The sequence below is a fragment of the Pongo abelii genome, chromosome 6, assembly GCF_028885655.2.
Source record: "Pongo abelii isolate AG06213 chromosome 6, NHGRI_mPonAbe1-v2.0_pri, whole genome shotgun sequence".
NCBI classification, from domain to species: domain Eukaryota; kingdom Metazoa; phylum Chordata; class Mammalia; order Primates; family Hominidae; genus Pongo; species Pongo abelii.
The window spans coordinates 109,041,931-109,064,757 of NC_071991.2; the positions used below are offsets into that span (position 1 = coordinate 109,041,931).

Consider the following 22,827-nt stretch of genomic DNA (forward strand, 5'->3'; position numbering starts at 1 on the left):
AATCTCTACATGGAAATACTTAGGAAAAGATGCTACACATTTATCTGACAATTTTTATGTACTTTTTTAGCATGACAGTGTTTGCAAATGATGTTTCCCCAGAGACAGGGCTGAGAGCACAGTTCTTATTAGCACAGTGTAACGTGAAACGACTTTACAAACATTTTTGATGCACTCAACACTTTGAGTACTCTCTCTTCTTAATAAGCACATCCCAACCGCAGTGGAAAGATGATAGCAAAAATTAAGATAATAATAGCATGATCTCTTAATGCTTTGCCTCAACAACAATCTAAGACTTGTAAGCTTCCTCTAACTGCATCAATCCCAACCCTGTGTCAGGCACACTACAACGTGCTGAAAACATCTAGATGATGAGTGGGCAAAGTCTTATCTTTGGAAAAGGAACTAAGAAGAACTCATCATTAACAATTCCTTTGTTAATGTTGAACCATCTTACAACACAAATGGCGTTGAATACCAAAGAAGTCCTTGCGAGGTGGGTTGCTAAGTGTGACCATAGCTTATCCTGTAGGGAACTTAGGAAAACTAAATAATTCTGAATACCTTATGGGTAGCAGACATAGGGAAAAAGAAAAAAGACAGAGATGACCCAAATCCTAGTGAAAAGAACATCAATCTGGTTATCTTTCAAAACACAGGAATAGGTGTAAAAGGACCTTCTGGTCACTTTCTAAAATCCTGCACTATTTAAGTAAAAAGAGACAAGTAGCTTGAATAATCACAGCTTAGAGTGAAAGGGAAAGAGAAAGTCAGTTCTGAGTTCACTGACTCTATGAGTTTTTGGCTTTCTGCAACTTGGAATTTCTGGCCACCTATTATTATAACAACACATTATAATGATGCAGTAATTTACAACTTCGAAAACAACTAGAATTGTATGGCTTTTAAAATGCTACAGAGAAAAAAGTGAATCAGTTCTACCCTGGGTGCTCTCAGTATGAATAAAGCATTTCTTTGCTTGTTGTGTATTAATTTAGATCCTCCTCCTTGCTCATTTCATATTTAAAACCCTCCCATTATTGACATCACAGCATCTCTAAAGCAATTATTTGTGATTTTCTTTTTTATGTGACACAGAAGTGTGACCAAAGGGGGAGTAAACCGCAAATCTGATTAACTCTGAAGTGACAACACTCCCACATTTCATGCACCTGCTGGAGCAATCAAATGATGGAGAAGAGGGAGGGCGGAAAGCAGGAGTGCCTTTCAACAGGAGGCCCGAGGGAAGGTCGCTGTGGGTCACTGACAGGCAGGCAGACACCCACAGAGAAATCTGTGCCAGCATGTCTAGACATGGCAGGAAATGCTCTGGGCCGTATGGAATAGTTGATATTGCCACAATCCAAGGAGGGTGTCTGAATGCCGTCTCCATCTATTTTTGTTCTCAAACAAGGTTGTACTCCCTGCACGTCTGGCCGGTCAGACATTTTCCCTACGTTACTGCTCTGCTTTGGAGACGTCACATTTTTGAGCTGATTTTATAACATGAAGCTACAAAAAGGGATCTATGTCCATGATTTTTGATGTTCAAAACAATATATGCTCCTAATTTATATAACAATATAGATGCTGAACTTCTGTGATCACGCTATACATTTTAAATGATGTATGAGATGAGAAATACTAGCACAGTGCAGGGAATGAAAAAGCCACATCTGCTCTCTTAACTATGTTATGTACTAGCATACATACACAAAAATATTAGCACTTTTTACTAGTCTGGGCCAAATAACAATTCTCCCTAACAGTTCTTTCTGTAAGATCTTGAAAAATTTTCCTAGCAACTCAGTCTTTTCAAAAGAAGGATAGTTATTTCATTTCCTTTTAAAATTGAAAAGGCTATTAGATTGTATCAGCCTCACCCACTGGAAGCTATGAGGGTAACTTCTTAGATTTTCCTTGTGACACAGAATTCTCGATTTTCTCATTCTTTTCCACCTATGATGTTTCAGTCTCCAACCTTACCACCTGCTTCTGATCCCTATTTGCTAAGCACGTCCAGCAAAAGCTAACCCGGGAGTCTGGATGCACTAGCAATTTCAGATGTCTCCCATTGGTGCGGCCCTCACTGCACTCAGCAATTCTATGAGCCCTCACTCACTCCCTATTACACTTTTCTTTTTTACACTTAATTATTTATAAATTTTTAACATTTTACTTATTTATTTATTTAGAATTGATAAATAAACGGCCTGGGCGCAGTGGCTCACGCCTGTTATCCTAGCATTTTGGGAGGCCGAGGTGGGAGGATCATGAGGTCAGGAGACAAAGACCATCCTGGCTAACACAGTGAAACCCCGTCTCTAATAAAAATACAAAAAATTAGCCGGGTGTGGTGGCACATGCCTGTAGTCCCGGCTACTTGGAGGCTGAGGCAGGAGAATCGCTTGAACCTGGGAGGCAGAGGTTGCAGTGAGCCCAGATCGTGCCACTGCACTCCAGCCTGGGCAACAGAGTGAGGCTCCGTCTTAAAAAAAAAAAAAAAAAAAAGAATTTATAAATAAAAATTGTATATATTTATCAACTCTAAATAAAACATGTTGTTTTGAAATACGTATACATTGTGGAATGGCTAAATCAAGCTAACCTACCGTGAGGTAAAACACATGCTTTATTTCACGTGCTTTTTTTTTTTTTTTTTTGGTGATGAAAACACTTAAAATCTACTCTCAGCAATGTGCAAGTATATAATACATTGCTATTAACCATAACCACCATGTTGTACAATAGCTCTCTTGGACTTATTCCTCCTAACTAACTGAAATTTTGTATTTTACTTTTCCAAAATTCCCTCCCCTAATCCCTAGTAATCTCCCTTCTTCTCTCCACTATGAGTTCAACTTTTTTACACTCCACATGTCAGTGAGATCATGCACTCTTTGTCTCTCTGTGTCTGGCTTATTTCACTTAACATAATGTCTTCCAGGTACATCCATGTTGTCCCAAATGACAGAGTTTCCTTCTTTTTAAGGCTGAATAGTATTCCAAAGTGCATATATACCACATTTTCTTTATCCATTCATCTGTTGGTGGACACTTAGGTTGACTCCACATCTTGGCTATTGTCAATAGTGCTGCAGGCAACATGCAAGTGCAGATATCTCTTGCACACACTGGTTTCATTTCTTTAGATGCATGCCCAGGGGTTGGATTTGCTGGATCCCTATCACACGTTTGCTCCACGTCTGCTTGCCTTCCTCCTACAACTCACTTTCAGTCCTCAGCTCCCTCTGTCCTCTCTTTTGCTCTCCAATGGCAGCTGATCTTCTTTCCCCCTTTACTTAAAGATCAAGGCCACAAACCCAAAGTCTCTTGATTCCATCTCAGAATTTTACACCCATTTCACTTCCTTCATCTTCCACATTAATAAAAGAAGTGTCCTTCCTCTTTTTCAAAGTAGATTCCTTCACTTGTGTCTGGATCCCTTCTGCCGTTGCTTCAGGGTTCAACTTTAAACCTCTACAAATGCTCAAAGGGTCTCGGACAGCTGGCACACAACACTTCACTTACTCTTACCATGCTTTCATAGTGAGTGAATGAACTAGTGAATGGGTAGAGGTGATGTGCATTCTTACAGCTGGAATTCCCTCACCTTTGGGAGGATAAACCTATACTTACTTAGAATTTCTAGGAAGGTGGCACTGATTTTGCCTGTAAGGCAAAAATCCTTTAAGGATTTAAGCATACAAGGTATTTTCTCTCACAGAATCTTTATTAATCTTCTAAAAGCTGCCTATTTTAAGTCTGAATCAAGGCTCATGCTTCAAGGGGAATATTATTATAAAGTATGTGTGATATAACACTCAATGTCCTAGACCATTAAGAAAACATTCCTCTTAAGTTTTGTCAAATATATTATGAAAAACTTAACTGTCAGTTCATGTAACGAGTATTATTATTCTAGGCAGAATGGAATTCAGACCATCATCTATGGGGCTAGTGACTAAACCAATCCAATGTTCTTTCAAGACGTTGGAAAAAAATGTCTTTTCTCATTGCTTTATGGCCTACATACAGTACGAAAACATTAATAAATTTTAAGCAGGTAATTCATTAACTATATATATTATATGCTAAAAGTTCAACCAAGAGCTCATATACCTATCACAGGGAATTCATAACAAAGAAATTTTGTCATATTTTCTCCACATATTTTGTTATATTTTCTCCTTTTTGCTTTTTCTTTCTCTTTGTTCTTCCATTGCTGAAGTATTTTAAAGCGAATCACACCTCTGATTCCATTTTACCTTTTACTAGTAGGTCTCTCTAAATATTACATAACTATAATACCATATACTTAAAAAAATAAACAGTTCCTTGGAACATATTTCTTTAAGGCTTCAACAGCAATCAACACATATTATTTCTGGTTACATTAAGTGTATTTCCTGTACTGGTTTTTAAAAATAATCATTCTAATAACTAAGATTTACTGACCAATTATCAGGTGGAAAGTATTACACTAAATTTAATCCTCCAATAACCCCATGGGGAAAGTACTATTATTATCTCTACTTATCAGACAAGTTAACAGCCTTGAGAGACATGAATTAACTTCCCAAAACTGATGTAGCTACTAAATGACAAAGCCAGGACTTGAACTCTTGCCATCTGACTCCAGAATCTGGCCACTTAGATTACTATGCGGTACACAAGACACACAAAGGTATGTGTCTTGGGGGTGAAGAGATATCCAGATGTATTTCGGTATTCAGTATGAATCCATATTTCCATATTTAAAAAAATCTTTACCTCACCAATCGCATTCATTACTTTCTTTTTCTTAAATGATAGAATGGAATGATATACCAAATAGAAGGTAATTGTAGGCTATACAAAATTTATATGGAAATGAAGTATTTCAAGAAAAATGGAGAGTTTAATGGTGTGATGTTAGGAAAAATACCTAGCTTCAGAAAAGTATGTGAATAAGTTACAAGCAGACAGTAAACCTCATCTGTACTTAATTAAGACTTTTTTAATTTAATCATCGGGATAACACTTTTTCCAGAAGTACTACCCTGCTGCTATTTTCTCAAATAAAAGCCCACGCCAGCAGCTCACATGCATGAGCAGCCCTATGCCAGCTGAGTACCAACTGGTGGTACTCAGGTCCTATTAAATATATTCTCTGATGAGAATGCAATACGTTAATAGATTAGTCCCAAGACAAATTTACAGCTTTAACTAATGAAGCCCTAGAGTACATCAGTAAACAAAATAATGAAAGTTATCAGGGAGGTAGTCAACCAGTAAACAGCGTTGTTTTCACTGGTCCATAAAATTTACTGTCTGTTGTAGATTAATTGACATATGCCAAAACAGGAGAGATAAGAATTAATATACACATCCGTAGCTGCACAATCTATGGATTGTGGGTAACCATAAACAAATACCATGACTCTTATCACCATGTAGTACAGAAGCCAATTTTAAATGCAAGCTAAAGGAGACACAGTAGCAAATAATGTTAAGTAGTTTGCTTTTATGTAACAAAAACTCATATGCCCAATCTTACACCTCAGTTTATGCATGTCCACATTCTTCTGTCTCTTCCTTTCTCTGGCCCATGGCTAATCTCCCCACCAGCAAACTCAGATCTGTTTCCTGATGCCTCCTAAGGGACCTTGGACGATCAGTGATTTCCCCTCTCTCTCATTACTGGATCTTTCCTGTCAATTTTAACGAGGCCAAGTCCCTCCTACTCTAGTTTCTTAAAACTACAAACCCTCGACAGACCCCTTATTACACACTGGTGAGTAAAAATAGGTTGATGAAGAATATAGAATCTTATAGATATTGTACATGATGAGTATGAGTGTAGAGCAGTGATTTAGAATACAGATTCCTACATAAACTGCCATGTTAGAATACCAGCTCCACCACATATCAGCTGTATGACCTTGGGCAAGTTATTAAAAAAAAAAAAAAAAAAAAAACTCTCTGTGCCTCAGTTTCCTCATCTATAAAAACGTGGATATTAGTAGTATCCACTGTATAGAGTGTTACAAGGGCTGATTAAATTAATATTTCTTAAAGAGCTTAGAATGGTGCCTGGAATATAATAAGCATTACATAAGTGTTAAATGAATGTAATAAAATTACAGATGATTTGCAGAGAAATGATTCCCTCCCTTTCCCAGTAATACCCTTGAGGGCTGGAGAAATCATAAACTTTCAACCAGATAAATATGCTCTAAGAACAATTGGCTCATGTAAAAATCTGGAAAACTCGTTTTATAAAACTAATAATCATCTTTTATAGAGAGAAATTGTGTCAAGACTGTATACACCTCAAATAAAAGTATGTGGTTTTTGCTTCTCCAATGTGGCTGTGCCTTCAGGAGATGCTGGGCTGGTGATGTGACATAAACAAGTGAGGAAGGTAAACTGGAAAAGAGGCCTGGAGTAGGTGTGTTTGAGCAGGATGCCGTGGGAATGTGCCTCAATCTTTAGTCACTGAGAGAGGTGCCCAAAACACACTTTGCAGGCTTAACATACTGGGGCCACCTTCAGGGATATTCAGTAATTGTTTAGAAACGAAATTAATGGGCTTTCTAAATATGGTCCAGCTTCAATGACAAGTTCTTTTCAGGAAATGTACTCTTCCTGGTACTAAGGAGATTCTACATGCTTCATAATTCTACTGAGTGAACAAGAAAGGGAGTACTTTTACATGCTGGCTCCTTCTGTATTGGACACATCTAAGTACTTAATCTAAGATTTTGATCACTAGCAGAAAGTAAGAATTGATGCCACTTTGCTATTTTATTTTTTGAGGAGAATTATTATTTTTATGTACAAAAAAACTAACAGTGTACATTTAACCCAATCTAGTGGTGGGTTATTTAGCCTTTGCCTTTTCCAGCTTGGGAATGCGAGCCAAAGATTTTAGACTCAGGAAATTGCCTCCCCAGTGATGGTAGATGTCATCGTATCTGTCATTGTAATTGGTCCTGATAGCTTCCACTGGCTTAACCAAAGCTCTTTTGTCTTCCGAGCTAACCTGTGTGAAAGCAACAGTGGTGCAGGTCTTCCTGTGGACTAGACATTCCAGTCTTGCCTTCCCCTTGATAATGCAGTTAGGGACCCTCATTTTATGACGCAGGGCAGGCAGGAAGACAATCAGCTCAATGGGATCCATGTCATGTGCAGTTACCATCAGTTGAGCCTTCTTGTTCTCCACCAAGGTAGTGATAGTGTTAATCCTGCTCAAAGAATAGGTAGTCTCTTAGTGGGCACATCCCCTTTGCCACAGCTTTCTTCTCAGCCTGGGCCAACAGCCTCTTCTTCTCTTGCTTTGTCTCTGGTCTGTATTTGTGGGCCAGCTTATGCAGCTGAGTAGCTGTTTGGTGGTCCAAGGCCTGAGTGAACTGGTCAATCGCAGGAGGCACTTTCAGCCACTTAAGGGGGATGGTTCTTTGCCACAGCAACCTGATATAGCGGGGCCATTTCACAAAGCCAAGGAGGTCCCTTTTGGGCTGGATGTCCTGTCTAATGCCAACATTCTTAGGCCTTTTCTCAAACAGGGGATTTATCACTTTCTTGGCCTCCTGCTTCTTCAAGACAGCAGGGGTCAGGGCCACCTTCTTCCTCTTGGCCTTCTTTCCTTTCCACTTCATGGGTAGCTGGAGGAGCCACTTTGCTATTCTTAAAGTATTTTGAGAAGGACTCAATTTAAAACCCAACTTCTATAGCATAGACGATTTCTGAGGCCCTATATCAGTTTCAGTATTACCATTATCAAGAATTCATAACAATTTATTATTAAGGCTTTCAGTCTCTAAAGCTCCAATTCTGGCCAGTAAAATCCTGTTTGACTACGGAAACTTTCAGACAAATACTGAAGTGCTTAGGCAGTGATTCTGATGCGACTGCTGGTGGTGTGGTTCAGAGGGCAGGTTTTGGGCCAGAGCACGGGGTCTGCAGCTCTGCTCTGCCTTTTGCCACTTAGAGAAGCTTGGTCACCTTCTCTAGCCTCTCGGTGTCTTGGCTTCCTCATCTGTAAAACTGGTGCTAATAATATATTTAAAGCACTTAGAACAGAGTATGGCAGATGGTTAGGGCTCAATAAATGCTGGCTGTTTGCTTCTTAAAGGAGGAATTTTTTTTTTTCAAAGTACTAACCAGTTATCTGTCTTATGTAAGGAATAAACACCCTGTTTCCTAATCCGTCCTCTACAGGTTTTACACATGTTGGTCCCTCCACCTGTACCTGGACAAGGTAACGTTCTGTGATCAATGGCCAGACTGAAGCCATAAAGATCATTTAGACTACATTCTGCTTTTTTTTCATGTGTTTTAGCATTTATTGTGGAAATTTTTAAATATAAAGAAACAAAAAAAATTTCCAGTGAACACATATATACATACTACCTAGAGTCTATCATTAACACTTTTTTTTTAATTTTCTTTTTTTTTTTCTTTTATTATTATTATTATTATTATTATTATACTTTAGGTTTTATGGTACATGTGCGCAATGTGCAGGTAAGTTACATATGTATACATGTGCCATGCTGGTGCGCTGCACCCACCAACTCGTCATCTAGCATTAGGTATATCTCCCAATGCTATCCCTCCCCCCTCCCCCCACCCCACAACAGTCCCCAGAGTGTGATGTTCCCCTTCCTGTGTCCATGTGTTCTCATTGTTCAATTCCCACCTATGAGTGAGAATATGCGGTGTTTGGTTTTTTGTTCTTGCGATAGTTTACTGAGAATGATGATTTCCAATTTCATCCATGTCCCTACAAAGGACGTGAACTCATCATTTTTTATGGCTGCATAGTATTCCATGGTGTATATGTGCCACATTTTCTTAATCCAGTCTATCATTGTTGGACATTTGGGTTGGTTCCAAGTCTTTGCTATTGTGAATAATGGCGCAATAAACATACGTGTGCATGTGTCTTTATAGCAGCATGATTTATAGTCCTTTGGGTATATACCCAGTAATGGGATGGCTGGGTCGAATGGAATTTCTAGTTCTAGATCCCTGAGGAATGGCCACACTGACTTCCACAAGGGTTGAACTAGTTTACAGTCCCACCAACAGTGTAAAAGTGTTCCTATTTCTCCACATCCTCTCCAGCACCTGTTGTTTCCTGACTTTTTAATGATTGCCATTCTAACTGGTGTGAGATGGAATCTCATTGTGGTTTTGATTTGCATTTCTCTGATGGCCAGTGATGCTGAGCATTTTTTCATGTGTTTTTTGGCTGCATAAATGTCTTCTTTTGAGAAGTGTCTGTTCATGTCCTTCGCCCACTTTTTGATGGGGTTGTTTGTTTTTTCTTGTAAATTTGTTTGAGTTCATTGTAGATTCTGGATATTAGCCCTTTGTCAGATGAGTAGGTTGCGAAAATTTTCTCCCATTTTGTAGGTTGCCTGTTCACTCTGATGGTAGTTTCTTTTGCTGTGCAGAAGCTCTTGAGTTTAATTAGATCCCATTTGTCAATTTTGGCTTTTGTTGCCATTGCTTTTGGTGTTTTAGACATGAAGTCCTTGCCCATGCCTATGTCCTGAATGGTAATGCCTAGGTTTTCTTCTAGGGTTTTTATGGTTTTAGGTCTAACATTTAAGTCTTTAATCCATCTTGAATTGATTTTTGTATAAGGTGTAAGGAAGGGATCCAGTTTCAGCTTTCTACATATGGCTAGCCAGTTTTGCCAGCACCATTTATTAAATAGGGAATCCTTTCCCCATTTCTTGTTTTTGTCAGGTTTGTCAAAGATCAGATAGTTGTAGATATGTGGCATTATTTCTGATGGCTCTGTTCTGTTCCATTGATCTATATCTGTTTTGGTACCAGTACCATGCTGTTTTTGTTACTGTAGCCTTGTAGTATAGTTTGAAGTCAGGTAGTGTGATGCCTCCAGCTTTGTTCTTTTGGCTTAGGATTGACTTGGCGATGCGGGCTCTTTTTTGGTTCCATATGAACTTTAAAGTAGTTTTTTCCAATTCTGTGAAGAAAGTCATTGGTAGCTTCATGGGGATGGCATTGAATCTGTAAATTACCTTGGGAAGGATGGCCATTTTCATGATATTGATTCTTCCTACCCATGAGCATGGAATGTTCTTCCATTTGTTTGTATCCTCTTTTATTTCCTTGAGCAGTGGTTTGTAGTTCTCCTTGAAGAGGTCTTTCACATCCCTTGTAAGTTGGATTCCTAGGTATTTTATTCTCTTTGAAGCAATTGTGAATGGGAGTTCACTCATGATTTGGCTCTCTGTTTGTCTGTTATTGATGTATAAGAATGCTTGTGATTTTTGCACATTGATTTTGTATCCTGAGACTTTGCTGAAGTTGCTTATCAGCTTAAGGAGATTTTGGGCTGAGACAATGGGGTTTTCTAGATATACTATCATGTCATCTGCAAACAGGGACAATTTGACTTCCTCTTTTCCTAATTGAATACCCTTGATTTCCTTCTCCTGCCTAATTGCCCTGGCCAGAACTTCCAACACTATGTTGAATAGAAGTGGTGAGAGAGGGCATCCCTGTCTTGTGCCAGTTTTCAAAGGGAATGCTTCCAGTTTTTGCCCATTCAGTATGATATTGGCTGTGGGTTTGTCATAAATAGCTCTTATTATTTTGAGATACGTCCCATCAATTTCTAATTTATTGAGAGTTTTTAGCATGAAGGGTTGTTGAATTTTGTCAAAGGCCTTTTCTGCATCTATCGAGATAATCATGTGGTTTTTGTCTTTCGTTCTGTTTATATGCTGGATTACATTTATTGATTTGCGTATATTGAACCAGCCTTGCATCCCAGGGATGAAGCCCACTTGATCATGGTGGATAAGCTTTTTGATGTGCTGCTGGATTCTGTTTGCCAGTATTTTATTGAGGATTTTTGCATCAATATTCATCAAGGATATTGGTCTAAAATTCTCTTTTTTTGTTGTGTCTCTGCCAGGCTTTGGTATCAGGATGATGCTGGCCTCATAAAATGAGTTAGGGAGGATTCCCTCTTTTTCTATTGATTGGAATAGTTTCAGGAGGAATGGTACCAGCTCCTCCTTGTACCTCTGGTAGAATTCGGCTGTGAATCCATCTGGACCTGGACTTTTTTTGGTTGGTAAGCTATTGATTATTGCCACAATTTCAGCTCCTGTTATTGGTCTATTCAGAGATTCAACTTCTTCCTGGTTTAGTCTTGGGAGGGTGTATGTGTTGAGGAATTTATCCATTTCTTCTAGATTTTCTAGTTTATTTGCATAGAGGTGTTTGTAATATTCTCTGATGGTAGTTTGTATTTCTGTGGGATCGGTGGTGATATCCCCTTTATCATTTTTTATTGCATCTATTTGATTCTTCTCTCTTTTTTTCTTTATTAATCTTGCTAGCAGTCTATCAATTTTGTTGATCCTTTCAAAAAACCAGCTCCTGGATTCATTTATTTTTTGAAGGGTTTTTTGTGTCTCTATTTCCTTCAGTTCTGCTCTGATTTTAGTTATTTCTTGCCTTCTGCTAGCTTTTGAATGTGTTTGCTCTTGCTTTTCTAGTTCTTTTAATTGTGATGTTAGGGTGTCAATTTTGGATCTTTCCTGCTTTCTCTTGTGGGCATTTAGTGCTATAAATTTCCCTCTACACACTGCTTTGAATGCATCCCAGAGATTCTGGTATGTTGTGTCTTGGTTCTCGTTGGTTTCAAAGAACATCTTTATTTCTGCCTTCATTTCGTTATGTACCCAGTAGTCATTCAGGAGCAGGTTGTTCAGTTTCCACGTAGTTGAGCGGTTTTGAGTGACATTCTTAATCCTGAGTTCTAGCTTGATTGCACTGTGATCTGAGAGACAGTTTGTTACAATTTCTGTTCTTTTACATTTATTGAGGAGAGCTTTACTTCCAAGTATATGGTCAATTTTGGAATAGGTGTGGTGTGGTGCTGAAAAAAATGTATATTCTGTTGATTTGGGGTGGAGAGTTCTGTAGATGTCTATTAGGTCCGCTTGGTGCAGAGCTGAGTTCAATTCCTGGGTATCCTTGTTGACTTTCTGTCTCATTGATCTGTCTAATGTTGATAGTGGGGTGTTAAAGTCTCCCATTATTAATGTGTGGGAGTCTAAGTCTCTTTGTAGGTCACTCAGGACTTGCTTTATGAATCTGGGTGCTCCTGTATTGGGTGCATATATATTTAGGATAGTTAGCTCTTCTTGTTGAATTAATCCCTTTACCATTATGTAATGGCCTTCTTTGTCTCTTTTGATCTTTGTTGGTTTAAAGTCTGTTTTATCAGAGACTAGGATTGCAACCCCTGCCTTTTTTTGTTTTCCATTTGCTTGGTAGATCTTCCTCCATCCTTTTATTTTGAGCCTATGTGTGTCTCTGCACGTGAGATGGGTTTCCTGAATACAGCACACTGATGGGTCTTGAGTCTTTATCCAGTTTGCCAGTCTGTGTCTTTTAATTGGAGCATTTAGTCCATTTACATTTAAAGTTAATATTGTTATGTGTGAATTTGATCCTGTCATTATGATGTTAGCTGGATATTTTGCTCGTTAGTTGATGCAGTCTCTTCCTAGTCTCAATGTTCTTCACATTTCGGTATGATTTTGCAGTGGCTGGTACCGGTTGTACCTTTCCATGTTTAGCGCTTCCTTCAGGAGCTCTTTTAGGGCAGGCCTGGTGGTGACAAAATCTCTCAGCATTTGCTTGTCTGTAAAGTATTTTATTTCTCCTTCACTTATGAAGCTTAGTTTGGCAGGATATGAAATTCTGGGTTGAAAATTCTTTTCTTTAAGAATGTTGAATATTGGCCCCCACTCTCTTCTGGCTTGTAGGGTTTCTGCCGAGAGATCCGCTGTTAGTCTGATGGGCTTCCCTTTGATGGTAACCCGACCTTTCTCTCTGGCTGCCCTTAACATTTTTTCCTTCATTTCAACTTTGGTGAATCTGACAATTATGTGTCTTGGAGTTGCTCTTCTCGAGGAGTATCTTTGTGGTGTTCTCTGTATTTCCTGAATCTGAATGTTGGCCTGCCTTGCTAGATTGGGGAAGTTCTCCTGGATAATATCCTGCAGAGTGTTTTCCAACTTGTTTCCATTCTCCCCGTCACTTTCAGGTACACCAATCAGACGTAGATTTGGTCTTTTCACATAGTCCCACATTTCTTGGAGGCTTTGCTCGTTTCTTTTTATTCTTTTTTCTCTAAACTTCCCTTCTCGCTTCATTTCATTCATTTCATCTTCCAGGGCTGATACCCTTTCTTCCATTTGATCGCATCGGCTCCTGAGGCTTCTGCATTCTTCACGTAGTTCTCGAGCCTTGGTTTTCAGCTCCATCAGCTCCTTTAAGCACTTCTCTGTATTGGTTATTCTAGTTATACATTCTTCTAAATTTTTTTCAAAGTTTTCAACTTCTTTGCCTTTGGTTTGAATATCCTCCCGTAGCTCGGAGTAATTTGATCGTCTGAAGCCTTCTTCTCTCCTATCATTAACACTTATACGTTTTATCACATCTCTAGTTCTCTGTCCTTCTATCTTTACTTTTTTTTTAATTTTTTACATGAAGAAGTTCTTTAGTGGTGATTTCTGAGATTTTGGTGCACCCATCACCTGAGCAGTGTACACTGTAGCCAGTGTGTAGTCTTTCATCCCTAATCCCCCTCCCACTCTTTCCCCGGAGTTCACAAAGCCTATCGTATCATTCCTATGCCTTTACATCCTTACAGCTTAGCTCCAACTTATGAGTGAGAACATACGACGTTTGGTTTTCCATTCCTGAGTTTCTTCACTTAGAATAATGGTCTCTAATTCCATCCAGGTTGCTGCAAAAGCCATTATTTCACTCTTTTATATGGCTGACTAGTATTCCACGGCGCATATATATAAAATCACATTTTCTTTATCCACTCATTGATTGATGGGCATTTGGGCTGGTTCCATATTATTGCAACTGCAAATTGTGCTGTTAAAAACATGAGTGTGCAAGTATCTTTTTCGTATACTGACTTCTTTTCCTCTGGCATTTTACTTTTTGTAAATTATAGCACTAACCCTCCTATTTAATAACACAAGCATTCACTTAACTATACCATCTTTTGTCCACTGATTTTCAACATTTGCAATTAGACTTTGAACTCTCAAAAAGAAATAAACCAAATGACAAATAAGTTCCAGGAATTTAAGAGGAAGAGGGAAGCTAGAGCTGAAATTTATGTATAAGACTTATCTGCAACATATGGACTTTATTTGGATCTCAATTTGAACAATTTGTAAAACAATATTTATGAGTCAATAGGGGGAATCTGAATCCAATGGCAAATGAATATTTGATGATGTTAAAGGAATATTAATTTTTTAGATGATAATTCCTTTAGAGTTCCTTTTTTTTTACATTTGAAAATGTTATGAGGTCAGGAATTTGCTTCAAAATAATCTCGGGGTAAAGACAAAAATTGGAAAGGAATGTGGTTAAAACAAGATCAAACTTTTGTTGACAGTTGTTGAAGCTGGTGGAGGGTACATAAGGGTTCCTTACAACAGTCTACTTCTATATATGTCGGAAATTTTTCTAAAATAAAAAGTTTAAAAGAAATACAAAATTTTAAAACACTCACAAATAAGAAGAAATATAACAATGCCTTAAAATCACACCTCACATTCACAGTACTTTTTTCTGAGAAGATGCAGACATTTGATACTCATTACCTACACCAGGTGGGATGAAGGCAGCAAGAACTGTTAGCAGTTCCAAGATGAAAGAAAAAAATAGAAGGAAGTAAAGGGGTCAGGGCTGCAGAGTCACCATCAACTGCAGAGACAAGAGTCAAGCCCAGTCTTCAGATCTGTACATCGTAAGGCCTCTTCATGCAGGGACGGTGAACTGCCCTGTGTTCCCGGCAGTTTGAACCAAACTGACTCATTACAAGGTTTTGAACCCTTCCTAAAAGAAAACAATCACTGTGTGGCCTGAGGCCTCAGAAACATCAAGAAGATAAATCTGAGGCTGTTCCAAACATCTATTAAGCACATATTGTGATACTTATTCATTCTTTTGCCAATCACCTTTATGGTGATTGTGAGTTTGAGAGGTGAGAGCCACAGATAACCAAACGCATTCAAGAGAAGCAGTGGGAAGGGATTGACTTGATTTCTCCTAGGATCGTTACAGATCAGGTGGGATATTGAAGAGGGGTGTGTGTGTGTGTGTGTGTGTGTGTGTGTGTGAGGTGGGGGGGTGCAGAGAGAGGAGGAGGAAGGAAAAGGGATGGGGAGGAGGGTGACAAAAGGGGAGGGTGAAGGCAGAAGTGACAGAGGGAAAAGGGGAGGGAGAGACCGGGGGAAGTAGGCAGGCATGGCAGCCCAGCCACATTACACACCAGGAAAACTACAAAGCTCCTGGCTTGAACTTGGGGAACACAAACACAACATTTTGGCGGACCCTGTACCCAGGTTATTATCCTACTTTTGCTAAGGATATAGGAATAAAATAAGGAGCACTCTGAAGATCAATACCTATTTAGAATGTTTGAGAAAATTTGAAAATGTTTATAAAGAGATGATATTTAGAGACAAGCTAATATTAATCCCAAATTAGTACAATCCTATGATAATGCAATTTGAGCATTAGTGGCAAAGGGGAGTTCGTATTCCACAAAAACTTTAGCTTAACAGGTGACCAGGCACAGTGGCTCATGCCTATAATCCCCAGCACTTTGGGAGGCCAAGGCGGGGGGGATCACTTGAGGCCAGGAGTTCAAGACCAGCCTGGCCAACATGGCAAAACCCCATCTCTACTAAAAATACAAAAATTAGCTGGGCGTGGTGGCGGGTGTCTCTAATCCCAGCTACTTGGGAGGCTGAGGCACAAGAATCACTTGAACCCAGGAGGTGGAGGTTGCAATGGGCCAAGAATGTGCCACTGAGCTCCAGCCTGGGTGACAGAGCAAGACTCTGTCTCAAACAAAAACAACAAAAAAAACTTTAGTTTAACAGAAATGAGCAAAAGAATAACTTCAGTTCTTCCTTTTACATTCCATATAGTTTAAAAAGCATATTAAAGAGATCACATATTATACAATGTTATATTTTATAAACTAAACTACCCATAAACCAGACACACTCCAACATATAAACAAATATTATCTCTAAATAATCTTTCACATTTCTAAAGTGTAACTTGGATCAGTTTTTCATGCCTTTTACTTCCCTTTTTAGTAGTGCTCATTTGTAAAGAGGCAAAGTTCTTTTAACACACTGATCCAATTCCTCTAACAGTGTAGAAAGTAGATTTTAAAACTGTATTACTACTGTTATATCCACACCTCATAAATTTTGTCCCTGGTGCACAAAAACACCACCTTCTAAATTCTATGGACATAGTCCACTGTCAAGAAATAAAAAGTACACTTACTAGTAGATAATGACTAAGATATAAGCTAATTCAACAAAGATTTTATGGCTGTAACTGCATTAAAAATAAACTTCACACATATTCCCTAGAAAAAGAAAACTATTTTACCAGAAAAGAATTACTCCAAGATTATTTTCTGTTTATAAAATAATAGACCAGGCGCAGTGGCTCACGCTTGTAATCCCAGCACTTTGGGAAGCTGAGGCAGGCGATCACCTGAGGCCAAGAGTTCGAGACCAGCCTGGCCAACATGGTGAAACCGCATCTCTACTAAAAATACAAAAATTAGCTAGGCAAACTACTCAGGAGGCTGAGGCAGGAGAATCACTTGAACCCAGTAGGTGGAGGTTACAGTGAGCCAAGACCACACCACTGCACTCCAGCCTGGGCGACAGAGCAAGACTCCATCTCAAAAAAAAAAAAATATATATATATATATGTGTGTGTGTGTGTGTGTGTGTATATATGTGTATATATATATGTGTGTGTGTGTCTGTGTGTGTGTATTATATATATATGAGACTCGGTATTGCCTAAAATTGTTAATGTTTATTGAAAAGCATTTTTTTAAAGCATGGTACAGTTGGGTCATTGTGTGTGATTTGTGTGATTCAATTCAAATTCTCAATTTATCTGTGAAATTTTTAATTTGAACGATGGCAAGTTTGGTGTTTAACTTTAAAACAAATATTAAAAATTTTAGACAAAAAAGTTTTAATAGGAGTTGAGACTTTCGAATAACAACCAAAACATACACCATATATCTTTTCCTAAATACTGAAAGAGAAAAGAGAACCAAAAGAGAATTCTAATACGTAAGACTCAGAGAACTAAGAAAGAAAAAGAAATATGTGAAAATTAGTTATCATCTCAAAGCTCTGAAACTTTAATGGGAAGGTTTCTAAGTATTTAGTTGTCTGTTTAAACCATTTGATCCAGATAGGATAAGAATAACAGAATGGTTTACTGAAAATCTGAAAGCTACAGCAAGCTGACTGTGATAAGCAAACTTCTCCAGAGAATCTGTATCTTCTTTAGGTTACCAATACAAAATAATTAAAACAAATAACAGACTTGATATCCATGCCATACTTCCATTTAATATCAATTATTCTGATTCTATAGCCCTTTTGAATTTTTCAAAGAATGCTGCATTCATCATCCCTCACAGAAACATCCAAAGAACAGGCAGCTTAGAAACTCAGAGTTCTACTGGTGAGAAAATTGAGGCTGATGGAGTAAAAAGTATACAAGATAAATATCTTACAGCTTGCCAATCACAAATATCCACCATTCTAACATTAAGACATTGAAACCCTATCGCCACATGCAGCTACCTGATTGGCCGGTTCTCTTTACTGTCAAAGAGTGAGAAGATGACCTCCAGCTCCTCTCCCAGGTTGGAACACATGAGGCTCTTCATCTGGACAAAGAGGTGGTGACTGCTGGCCTGCACCGGGGTGTCTTTCTTCCGATGTCGATGTTCCATCTGAATGACACCCCCCAACAAAAACATGATCAGCATGGACTGAAGGAAATAATAGGACCCAACAAACTAGTTAGCTATGAGGTAACTGTGATGTCCTATGCCATAACTTTTTATTTTGCTGTGGATTTGGTATCTAAATCCACAGCAAAATATACATTCTATGTCTTTTAGACTATGGACATAGAAATAGTCTGGAAGATATCCAATTTAACTTTGGATGTTAAATTCCAAATTTTCTTCTAACTTCTAAAATAAGAAACCGTGAAGTTTATAGATTATCAAGGAACCTTGCTTGAAGAATTTTTAAAATCATTAATGTTAAAATAACAACTCACTGAGTAGATTCAGGAAGCAGGAAGTTCAAAGGATTCTTCTGCTCCCTTATCAGCTCCCAAGATGAGAACAAATTATTAGTCATCTTTTTAAAAAGCAGACTAAATTATATCTAAGTTATAACTTCTCATTACTCATAATTAAAAGTTCTTTTAGGTTATACTAAATTGTAAAGTTGTGGTAGTTGTCTGAGACAGGCTGTGGCAAATAATAGTTTCTAACTTGCTGTGGCGCTGTAGGGAGAGACCTAGGAAAGCCAGCAAGGCGTCTAAAGCTAAGAATAGCATCTATGTCCACCTTGAATCCCTTCCTCAATACAGCCAGTCCAGGCTCAACTTGGGCAACAAGACAAGATGTGAGTTCCCACAGGCTGAGGGAGAAAAAGAATCATTCACGAGTCCAGGAAGGAGGATAACATGGGGGATGATCATTCATCCAACATACATTCAAGTATCTCCTATGTACCAAGCCCTGGGAACACAATGATGAGTAAAAACAGAAACAGTTCACACCTTCACAGAGCATCTATCTACTAGGGGAAGCAGACATGAACAAAATTGTCACACATACACATGTAAAACTGCAACTGTGATGAATGGAAGCAAAGACCCAGATTACTGTTATTATTATTTTTGAGGGAGTATCTTGCTCTACTGCCTAGGCTGGACTGCAGTGGCACGATCTCAGCTCACTGCAGCCTCTACCTCCCAGGCTTAAGCGATCCTCCTGCCTTGGCTTCCAGAGTACCTGGGACTACAGGCACGTGTTACCACACCCAGCTAATTTTCATACTTTTTGCAGAGACAAGGTTTCACCATGTTGCCCAGGCTGGTCTTGAACTCCTGGACTCAAGCGATCCTCCTGCCTCAGCCTGCCCAAGTGCTAGGATTACGGGTATGGGCTACTGCGCCCAGCCTAAAGACCCAGTTTATGATGAGAGTATAAAAGTGGGGATTTGACATGAGAATGGGCAGGCGTCCTGGGAAAATGGCACTTTAGCTGAGAGGTAAGGAGGGTGCAGGATTTACCTATTTAGGTTAGGGCTCCTCACACTGCTTGCAGTGAGGGACCAGGTTGTTTCTCCCCATAATTCACTGCAGACTGATTCTTTCATGAAATACAATAAAAATGCCACAGCAATGTCAAAATGCCCTAAAGGTTTCTAATCATTTACTTGTCATTTGTATAGCTGGACCAACAGTTCACGGTCCAGCCATTTCTTGGACCACACTTCGAGTAACACTGATTCAGGATAAGAGCACAGGAAAAACACGTGGCTAGGCTTGTGTATTAATAGAACAGGTGCTAAGAATGTAGAAGATTATCACTTTCATAGCACAGACTAATAACAAAACTACCTCTTTTGGATCACTTTGACAATTAAAAAAATAGTTCAGGGATTTCAATTTCATTGTAACAGAGCCATAGCCTGTGTTGAGGGATAAGGTAAATGACCCTATGTCTACATTAGCCATCTTTTTATGCCTTTGAGTTCAAAAACTACTGAATGACCAAATGAAGCCAAAATGTCATGTAAATTTACAAGTGTTAACGCAACATAAAATCACTAGAATTTTTTCATGCTTAGAAGTTAAAACTTTTATTCTGAACTACTTGAGAAGCAAAGGGTGGAAAAAATTTAGCTAAATTCATCTATAATCACTGTATACTCAACAGGTACACTGGGAATCTCTTTGTAAAAGTAGAGAGTAAGTAAGTTGTTTTTAAAAGTAGACCTAAGCATTGAGGCATGTGTGGGCTATAATTACTAAACACAGTTTCCTGGAGAAAAATATTCTAACTGTAGGAAAAAAGAACGATTTTGCCTTGTTTTCTATAAAGGTTGCTCTACTTTGTGCTTTAACAATTTTTTTTTTTTTTTTTTTTTTTTTACTGTGGCAAAAGTGGCATCATTATGTTCATAAAAATACATCTCTAACTAACGAGGCTTCCCCATCCCCCCTCCACCCTGCCAGAACTGCTAACTTATTTACTGATTTACTTAAAAGAAAAACATATGCTTACTTAAAAGGGTAACAGAGCACAAGCTACTATGAAGAACCGAATGACTACTAAAGGCCAGAGCTACAGAAACAGATGTAAAAACCTCATGAAAAGAATAGACCTTAAGGAGATATCCTCTCTTAACCTCAAACAGTGCAAAGTTCCCTGCGCCAATCATGACATTCACAAGAACTGAGGAGAAAAATTAGCTCCTTTACTGATGCAACGAATCCAATATATCTAGATCAGCGGTTCTCAACCTTAGCTGCAGTTTAGAGTCCCCAAGAGAGCTTTTAAAAAATACTTATGCCCAGGTCTTATCTCAGAACAATTAAATTAGAATTTCTAGGGGCTGGGGTCCAGAGACTGGTAGTTTTAAAAGCTCCCCAGGTGATTCTAATGGGCAATGAGGGTTGAGAATCACTGATCAGGATCATGTGCAGACAGATGCAAATCACCGCAAACTAAACAATGTATTGTTGCGTCTTTCGAGTAATTATGGCCTTGGAACTTTTGTTCTTTGAGTGCATGCTAGTAATAAGCTTGCCTGACTCTAGCCTTTGCACATTTAACATGGGCCCTCACATCTGGCACACTCTAGCACTGAAAATACCCCTCTTCCCATCCCCACTATTCTTTCAGGTCTAGGACCCATTTGGACTTAGTAGGTTATGATTACTTTCTTTTCTCTTGGTAATTCAGTACTTTGGCAAACTCCTAAAAAATCTCTGTGAAAGTATTATTACAATTAAATTAAAAAGTCAAGTTCACAATTCAAGAGCTTGAGATAATTTGTGGCTACAAATGCACCTATCAGTTACTCTAACTGTGCTTAACAGTTGAACTAGCTCTTTGATTAGGGGAAGAAACAGATTCATCCCAAGATTTATTTAACTGACTCAAATTTTTAACCTTCAAATAATGCATTAATTATTGAATGAAATGTCTACACCAGGGTTTATCAACCTCAGTGCTATTGACAACTAGGCTGAATATTTCCTTGTTGTGGGGGCTGTCCTGGGCTTTGTAGGACATCTAGCAGCTTTTCCTAGCCTCTACCTACCAGATGCCAATAGTACCTCTCCTTCCCATCTCCTGTTGTGACAACGAAAAATGTCTCCAGACAATGCCAAATACCCCCTTGGGTTGAAATTGCATGTGAGAACCACTGTGTTCCCTCTGAGATCTGCTAGTCTAACCTTCCAAGAATTGCAGAGTAAGCAGATGCATGATCTTACAAAACCAAGAAAGGTTTCTAAAAAGATAGAAACCTGCAGGCACAAAGAGCAGAGAAGCTGGCTAATAAGGTTCCCTTTATTTATAGAAGGATTGAAATCTTGCCTTTGGCACTAAAGAAAAATATCTAAGTGGACATATGCTAACACTGCACAGTTTAGCACTTTTACTGCTTAAATGAACACAATTAGGTGAGAAAGATCTGCTAACAGGGCTATCAAGAAACTCAAGTGAGACATTTTTTTCTAATGATGCAATATGAGTTTAGTAAGATGCAAACACTTGTGTTTCAAACATGACACTGACTAGGAAGAAGTAAAAGAAGAAAAGCAGCAACAATTAATCAAATGTCTTCTGTGCTGGGCCATTTAACGTCCATGCTGCGGTCCTTGACCCAAAGTGACAATAAATTGCCAAACAACAACAAGGGATTGGTGATGGTGCCTCCCAGCTCTCTCTGGTGAAATCAATAGTCAGTCACTTTGATGTTGAACAAAGAAAAACACCAGGGCTACAGAGAATCTTATTATTGCTAGGCCAGGATACAAACAGAAACTTGAAAAAGAAACTGCCTTATGGGTGCTGGGCTTAATACCTGGGTGATGGGATGATCTGTGCAGCAAACCACCATGGGACACATTTACCTATGTAACAAACCTGCACAACCTGCACATGTACCCCGGAACTTAAAATAGAAGTTGAAGAGAAAAATAAAGGAAAAAAGAAAAAGCAACTGCCTTAAAGAAAAGCACATGCTCCTCTGAAGCTTATAACTATTTGAGTTGTTTTTGGGCTATTGTCTTTGTTTTGGAAACAGTCAAGTGCAACCAGCACTGAGGATAAAATAAGTTTTCCTGTCAAATCACATTTTATTTTCTTCATCTGTAAAAGGAAGACTTTGGACTAGGATCTGAGCTGTAACATACTAAAATATCTCCTGCTGTCTTTCCCACCAATGGCCAACATTGCTAATCAATGAGACCCTAGATAAGACCCTGGAATCTTATCAACACTGAACTCTAGGCAGCCACCCACCAATAAACTGGAATGCTGAAAGAGGTGAAATCAATTTGCCATCCTATATATAATGTTACATAAAAAGAACAGAGACAAAATTACATACGCACAAAACCAAACTCAGGAAAATAAAACATATTTGTGTCACATCAATTGTTTCTCCAATACCTGACATACTCAACTAAATACAGCGGTGTGCCTAAGTTCTGCCAATGAGATGTTAAGTGCAAGTGTTGTGCGGAACTTCCAGGAAGGTTCATGAAAGTATTTGAATCAACTGAGAGAAACCTGTCTCCTTCCTACTGCCTGGAATGCAAATATGATGGCTAGAACTCTTGCAGCTATACTGTACTTAGAGGTGT

The 22,827-nt window shown here is 38.7% G+C and overlaps 1 protein-coding gene and 1 pseudogene across 6 annotated transcripts in view; both read right to left on the reverse strand.

Annotated features, from left to right (window-relative positions):
* Positions 1 to 22,827, reverse strand: part of DOCK4 (dedicator of cytokinesis 4) — a 525,542-nt gene that overhangs the window by 236,781 nt on the left and 265,934 nt on the right. For all 6 annotated transcript variants that reach the window (XM_054559683.1, XM_024249890.3, XM_054559685.2 and 3 more), the window contains one exon: positions 17,724 to 17,875. In XM_054559683.1, the coding sequence (XP_054415658.1) occupies positions 17,724 to 17,875 (152 nt within the window). The remainder of the gene's footprint in view (positions 1 to 17,723; positions 17,876 to 22,827) is intronic.
* Positions 6,848 to 8,438, reverse strand: LOC112134330 (large ribosomal subunit protein eL8-like; annotated as a pseudogene).